This window comes from Lathyrus oleraceus, chromosome 1 (assembly GCF_024323335.1).
Source record: "Lathyrus oleraceus cultivar Zhongwan6 chromosome 1, CAAS_Psat_ZW6_1.0, whole genome shotgun sequence".
In the NCBI taxonomy this organism is placed as follows: domain Eukaryota; kingdom Viridiplantae; phylum Streptophyta; class Magnoliopsida; order Fabales; family Fabaceae; genus Lathyrus; species Lathyrus oleraceus.
In genome coordinates this window covers 168463422-168471774 of record NC_066579.1, presented here as the reverse complement: position 1 = coordinate 168471774, position 8353 = coordinate 168463422, and the positions used below count along the sequence as shown (strand labels likewise).

Here is an 8353-nt window from a genome sequence, read left to right as displayed (position 1 = left end):
CTTTTTAAAATTGTTATATATATTATATAATTTTTTAGGTAATGCTAATTTGTATCCTAAGGACACAAGTTAAGAACTAAATAAAGATACATTACCTTTGTGTATTGGTTATATTAAAAATATAAAATTTAATTTTTTAACTGTTGTTTTCAATACAAATTTTATATAAATGGATTTCTTAACTTATGTCCTAGGCACAAGTTAACATTATCCTAATTTTAAAATATTAAGATTAGTTTGATTAACATCCATTAAAATAATACTTTTAAATATATTATATTCATTCTTAAATATAAAATTTTCTTGAGCTTTTTCTCTTTTTGTAAGATCTTTTTTAAATTTTCGACAACATTATTATTTATTTACCAAAATAACCCTAATTATTTGACATTTTTCTACAATTTATAAAAATTATTTTAATTAAAATATTAATTAATTCTCTTTTGAAAGATAAATTATAAAAATAATATCAATCATCAACAAATTCATTTCACAATTAAATTTTTTAATTTGAATGGTTTATACCAACGATCTTTATTTACGATAAAAGATAATAATAGCTTAAAAAAACATTTGTGTATTAAAATTGTTAATAATTGATACTATTTTTATAATTAAATTTTAATTTCATTTTTTTAATTAGGAAAAATTATTAAATAAAAAAGAAAAAAAAGAAAAAAGATCGAAGAATATGAAATCTAATTCATAACACTGTTAGCAAAAACAATAGTTGGACATATCCAATCATATAAAAAAAATGAGATTAATTGAAATACACTGTCAGTGTAAAAGAGTTTTATACCATCACTTAATTATAGACGTTGGATATTAAAAGAAGTTTGACTTTTATTTTAAAAATCTATAAAGTAATACAAACGGGTGATAGTGATAAACCGACGGTGTAAAACTTTTTACACTGACAGTGTATAGTAATTAATCTCAAAAAAAATTGTTAAATCATATATAAAAAAGAACAAAATATGATAATTATTAAATATATTAAAATATAAATCACTTTATTAAATTTATTTGTATTTGGTATCATTTTCACCAAATTTATTCAAACACTTAAACTTTTGTCTCAAAAAAACCAAACACATTTAGCTTTTTATGGAACTAACTGTTCACTATTGTTAGTGTACAGATAGATCCTACATCAGCATCAATGTTTCTTACCACTATTACATTACACTTTTTCCTCTTCAAATTCCTATAATACCCTTTTCTCTCTTTCAGCTTAAGATTATTTCATCAACAAAATTTCCCTATGTATAACCTACTCCAAGAAAATCAATAAATGGCTTCTTAATCTTGTCTCCCAAAATTGTTTCATTGTTCCTGTTTGTTGCAACTGACTCAGATACTGAAATTTCTGACTTTGAATCTGAATAATTGGATTGATCCACCACGTTCTTCAGCTTTTCCATGGGACCTATAGATGAACCTTTCATAGCACTGAGAATCTTGTCAAAACCAAAATACCTTGCTTCTTGGTTTCTTGCTCCAACTAAACCTAAAAATTGCACAAACACAAGAAGTTATTTATGTTAGTATAAATTAAGGCAAGAGAGAAGAAATAAAATGTTCATTTCATGGTTTTAAATCGCAATCGTAAATGTCAGAGATAATCGAAATCAGATGCGGCCGTTTTAGATCGTATTCGCAATTATTTAATGTCGTAGATAATCGAGATTAGATGTAATTGTTTTCGATCACAATAGTAGATTTTAATAGATTTTAATATTGTAGATAATCGGGACCAGATGCCGTCGTTTTCGATTGCCGCCGCTGAATTCGAAAACCCTAAAATTACAATGCAGGTCAAATTTACGGATTTTATCTAAATTAATATAGTATATATTATAATTTAAGACAAAAAAAAAATATTAAAAAAAATTATAATTTAAGTTTTAAACAAGAATCGTGGTCGATTATAGTCGATGCAATCTCTATTAAACTTTCGGAAATATCAAAATTTCCGAAATTATTTTTCAGATCACAGTCGTACTTTTTTATTTAAAAACATTTAACAATTTCGACATGGCGATCGAGAGCAACGCCATAGAACTTTAAAAAAAACTATTAAATAAATAAATAAAAAAAAAGAAAGTAAAATCATACCCATTTGTGATCCATAGGCTTGGTAATTGAGAAAAGGCCTAGTAGCAAAATTGAAATGGGGGAAAGTTGAGTTAGACTCATCAATGGTACTTGTGAGTGATCCATTTGAAGCATTTTGAAATGTTGGCCTTTTCTTTCTAGATGATTGCTCCCTTTGCCTCCTAGCCATAATAACATGCCAATGATTCTTCACAGCATTGTCTGTCCTTCCAGGAAAGAGTTTACAAATGGCTGCCCATTTGTTGCCATAAATTTTATGTGCTTGCAAAAGCTTATACTCTTCTTCCTTGCTAAAAGCTTCCCTATTAATTTTAGGATCTAGCTGATTAAACCACCTTAATCTGCAGCTTTTCCCTACAATAAACAACTCAAATGATAGATTAGTAATAACAACTAAAAATTCGTGCATGTAATTGTGAATATTGAATATCAATGTTCGAACCCTAATAATAGAGTTCAATTTAACAAAATCGATTTTTTCGATTGAATTAAAATTTGCAAACTCTCTAATGTTATGTTACATTGGGAAAATTCCTTTTACAAAAATATTACCAACGATACAATGGATTTCGCTGTGAATAATCGTTTGCGCTAAGTTCGTTGTATTTTATCAAAATTAAATAAAATATTTCGGTCAAAAAATATTTTTGCAATTTTAATAAAATATTAAAAAAAATCTTGAAAAATTTAATTTTTTAAAATAAAAATAAACTATTAAAAAAATAATGTTTCAATTTTAATAAAAACAAAATTGTTGTGTTTAAGTTTAGGATTATTATACCTGATCTACCATGTAGATGTTCAGCAATTGTGTTCCAATTTTGAGGACCATGCTCAGCAACTAGTGCTTTAAGCTTAGCATCTTCATTTGGTCTCCAATGGCCTCTAATAAAAAGATTAGAGTTCATAAATTTCTGTGTTTCATAAAACATACTTTTAGCTTCTTTTTCAGCCTCATCATTATTCAAAAACATGTTTTTTTGACCATTCCCAAAATACCCTTCATTGTTTGGAACCATGTTCTCATTCCCATTAGGATGGATCATCAAAGGGTTGAAACTCTCAAAGGGTATTTCAGACTTTTCAGACACTTCATGACCCAAAATGGGAGCAGAAGATGAAGAAGGAACTTGGGATAAAAAAGGAACATTCAAGTCCAAAGATAAACCATTACCATCATTGTTCAAGTTTAGTGAACTCATGGTGAAGAAAATTTTGATTTTTTTTCTTTTGAAAATGAAAATAAGCAAAATAAAATTGTAATGAAAAAAAGAAGACAAATCAAAGGATAAGAAATTGAAAAATAAAGAGATTTAAAAGCATTGTGAGCTCTATCTCTCTCTAACATCCATGGCTTTCTCACATGAGAGAAAGAGAGAGAAAGAGCTTAGAAAAAAAAAACACAAGAGAGAGATGAGAGAAACAGTTCTCTTATGAAGTTGAGTTTACATGATTGAGAACAAAGAATGACAACGTTTTAAATAAGAAGAGATAAAGCACAAATAAAAAAGAGGTTTTTTTATTTGCTATTTTATTTATTTATTTTAATTTTTTTCTAACTAAAAAATTAGTTAGACAAAAAAAAACATAAAAGGGTGAGGAAAGAGTAGAGCCCACATGATTTTGTTTACTCTTATTCTCTATTAGAGGAATCTAATTTTTTTTATAAATAGAATTAAGATTTAAAATAAATTTAAATTATATTAATAAAATAAAATTATTTTGATTTTTTATTATTTAACTTAAATATAATAGGTAAAATTATAATAAAGGTCCTTTAAATTATTTTTTATAATAGATTAATTATTTAAGTTTTTTTAATAATTTGATGTTCTAAGTTACCAAATGTGTGCATCGTCATCTTTTTTAACCGAGTAAATACATTAATTGTGAATGTAATTATTTTAAGTGATATAAAAATGATGATGTGCAATAAGAAATACAACAATCATATATTTTCAAATATTTAAAATATGAAAAAAAAAATGTAAAAATTATTCTAAAAGTTTAAATTGTTAAAAACAATATTAAATAACTAATCTATTAAAAAAAAACATATAATATTGATTAATGATGTATTCATTTCCATGAAGACCACACGAATTAGCGTGCGTGCAAAAAGCTCATAGTAGTAGGTTCAATTAATTGTATCATGCATACGATACATATTTATTAAGTTATTTATTAAGTTGAATAAATTTCAATAATCTCATTCAAATGTTTTTGGGTTTTATATTGAAAAATATAAAATTACACTGGAAACAGATAAGATCAGAAGAAAAAAATAGTATAAAGTGTGACATTCATCCCCTTATGAATCGATTTTAGGATAAAGTTAAGTTAGAGTATCCATAATTGAAAATGTTCACCTATTTTACATTTATCACCTTATTTACTTCTCATTTTATAGTTTTCTTTGAGGCAAATAATTATTTTTAAAATATAATGTGCAATTTTCTTTGAAATAAATAATTATTGTTAAAATATGATAATATCAAATTATTAATGGACCTCTTTAATATAAAAAATGCTTGAAATTAAAAAATTATGTACATATTGAGAAAAAAATTTCAAAATAACCAATTTTTTTAAAAAACATTCAAAAATAACCAATTTTTCAAAAAAAATACAAAAATAACCAAGTTTGGTAGAGGATGCGCCAGATGAATTGACGCACCCCCATACCAATAAGAGGAGGCGCCAGTAGCAATGGCACACATGCATTGGGCCTCATGAGGAGGCACCAATGCTTGTGACGCCTGCATTGGCCCTCATGAGGAGGCGCCAATGCCTCTGGCGCCTGAGTGCTTTTGCATGGTGGGCGCCAATTCATCTGGTGCCTGCATGTGATGGTCATGTGGGCGCCAATTCATCTAGCGCCCACATGGTTTGTGCAATCGATGCCCCGTTTCTAAAAATATCACGCCTTGTATACAATTATTTTCACTCAAATTCATCTCCTAATACCATAAATTGTCTAGTTCAACCATCAATTTCAAATCTCTCTGTTTCAACAATGTCCGCATACATTCAGAAACGAAATGCTGATGTAATATTTTTTGCCGTTGCGGCTCCGATACAGGTTCGACTTTGGAACACATATACGTTTGAACGTCTTAATCGAACGTTGTACAGTTGGTTAGAGGGAGTAATTGGAGAGGGTGAACGGATTAGAAGAATACAATGGCTTGTCCACGTTCAACCAACACGGAGAAGTGCACGAATGAGTGGATATTAAGACCGACCAAGACGCTCGTAGGATGATGCATTACATGTTCAAAATTGTTTTGATGGTTGTAATCGCATAGTTTTTGTATTCTAGTTGTTTTAGTTGTTTGTGTTATTTTTTATGTAATGGTATTTTCGTCACAGACATCTACTATGAAATAAATTTAGTTTTTCATATATTGCAACAGAGGTACTATAAAATAAATTTAGTTTTTCATATATAGCAACAGAGGTACATCTGAATTTATCTGGTTGTGCTCATTCCAACACTAGGACAGTTATTACGATTGTGAGCTAGTTGACGGCATGAACGATATAGTCTAACCATTTTGTTCGCCATATCCATTTCGGTTCGAATTCGGGTGCTGTTAGGGAGACTCTTTTTCTTCCTTCGCATAACTTCGTTGTGCCATAACTCCATCCCTCAGCAGTCTCCCGTTTGCAACCAAGTAAGTCTAACACTTTACCATTCACCATTTAGTTAATTATATTTATTATTATAATTAACAGTAAATAATATTTTTCACTTCTTTTTATTATCTTAGGTGGTCAGTAAGGGGAATGAACTACAATAGGTGTCCGAAACACGCTATTGTAGTCTATCAAAATCTATTGGACCACATTGGACATTACGATGTAATAAACCTACCGAACTATATTTTAATTTAAAATTACTTCTCAAATTATTTTCCATCTAACCATTTGGTTTTGTTTTACAGTTTGTTTGGAGGCCATATTTGGGTCTGAATCATGATGTGAACCATGACGATGCTGCAGTTTGGACAACGAAGACAACGATTATCCGATTCACTACGGTGGAAATGCACCAAAGTGATCGGGTCAAAATGCAGTTCGGAATGCTACAACATATTCCAGAATCTCCCACGTGTTTGGGGAATTGGCATCAAAAAAGGGTCGATGCACAGTGGGATTATTCTGACTGGAGAGACTTTGCAAAAGACATGTGTCGTCAATGGAGGAATCGACGACAACACATATTGAACAAACCAGTCATCCAAGGTGCAAGACCCACTCAACAATATATGGCATGGTTTAGGTCTGTAACAACTCAACAATTTGTATCTGAGCCGCGGTATTTGATAGATCCACACCAACTTACTTCGTCATCGTATGCCCCATATCAATTCACCATCCAACACCAATGTGAACCCACCCAAACCCAACAACCAACCACATAACATCAACCAACCACATATACACAACAACCAAACACCCAACATCGCAACCCGTTCATGCCAACCACCCAACAACCAACCATCCAACGTCGCAATCCATTCATACCACCCACCCAAACACAAAATAAGAATCAAACCCCGCAACCACAACCTTCTATAGCCCAGATGATTCATATGGGTCACTTCATCGTAGCCCCCCACCAATGAACACCCAACCATTGTTTAACGATAGTACGCCCCAGGAACCATTGCTTCGTTTTCAAAATGAATCAATGGCATAATTTGGGCAACTATACCGTCCCTAATTCACCCAACCCCAACGTCCTAACTACAATGACATGGGCACCGAACTCCACTACGGAAGCGCCATTGGCCAGAGCCCCTCCGGATACTGGGAGCAAATGATGACACATCTGTCAAATACTGCCGGAACTTCCACCGGAATTTCCGACCAGCCATCGCTCGATCAGGTCAGCACCCAAAGACCACTAACACCTCAAGAAAATCGTGGGAGACCTCAGAGACAAACTAACGCACCGGGATGTGGAACGGGGGGACGTTATAACCGAACGGGTCATTAGTTTTTTGTTTGTCCAATGTAACCAATTATTACATATTTAATGAATTTATTTTTTTTCATTATTATTTCTTATGTATTAAATAATAAATATTAAATGTTAAAAATAAAATAAAATTTTAAAAACTAAATAAATATAAAAAAATTGAAAAAATAATAGGAGGGGGTGTATGCGTCAGATGAATTGGCGCATACACCCACCATGCAAAATGCACTCAGGCGCTGTTAGATGCCCAAAAGTGTTTATTTGAGCTATCATATGTGGGCATCTTTCACTCTTTTACCCTGCTAAAATTGTCAAAGTCACATTTATTTTACATGGAATGCGTACATTGATAAACAAGCTTGGTGCCTTTGATGTGTTTGTTATTGTGCAGGAAAGGCATGAATTAATCGATAATAAAGACACAAGAGAATTGGCAGAGGAACCAAAGCAAAGGAGCATTTCATCTGCCAGCTCGCTAGGCGAGGATGTGGCGAAGCAAAACCTTCGCTAGGCGAGCTCCTGGCGAAAGGCTCCAGTAAATTGGTTAATTAATTCGCTAGGCGAACTGAAGGCGAAGTGGCAGCGAATTCAGTCTGTTTTGGTGAAAAGAGCAGCCAGCACTAGCTCGCTAGGCGAGGCTCTAGCGAGTCCCCAGCGAGCATTCCAGTAGCAAAACCTCTCAACCTCGCTGGGGCGAAGGTTGAAGCGAGTTCTTCGCTAGGCGAAGGTCTGTTCGCTAGGCGAACATGACAGTTCCACAGGCCCAGTTTTCTCTGGGCGCAGGGGCATTTTGTGCCCACTTTTGGCCTTCGCTAGGCGAGCCATCTGCTCGCCTAGCGAACGTGACAGTTCTGCACTTGTCTATAAGTAGCAGGTGCCACTTTTTGTGCACATACCACTTTTTACCAACTTTTCCATTTTTTGTACTTTCTCTTAGATATTTTACAGCATTGTTTGGAGGGATTTTTTTTTGATGCCCTAATTTCTTTTCTCTTCATCTAGCAACCATCTTCCACAAAAAGAAGGTGGATTCCCATCCAACTTCGATCATTCGACTTGGATGTTGATCAACCCTCTTTTCTTACTTGCCGACCAAGCTACCATGAAAATGAGTAGCTAAGTCTCCATTTGTCAAGGTTAGATGTAGGTGATTTCCAAGCTTTGTGTGTAAATGTAAGGATCCTCATTTGTAAACTCTTTAACGGTAAATATATGATGAAAACTTTGTTTCTATTTAAAACTCTT

General features: G+C 32.2%; 1 protein-coding gene across 1 annotated transcript; it reads right to left on the bottom strand.

Annotated features, from left to right (window-relative positions):
* Positions 1-997: 997 nt before the first annotated feature.
* On the bottom strand, positions 998-3564 carry LOC127125217 (transcription factor MYB54). Its single transcript, XM_051054200.1, has 3 exons — positions 2903-3564; positions 2122-2475; positions 998-1513 (listed from the first exon to the last, which is right to left on the bottom strand). Exons 1-3 carry the CDS (start codon positions 3321-3323, stop codon positions 1266-1268), a joined length of 1023 nt encoding a protein of 340 aa, XP_050910157.1. The 5' UTR covers positions 3324-3564; the 3' UTR covers positions 998-1265.
* Between the last annotated feature and the right edge of the window lie 4789 nt (positions 3565-8353).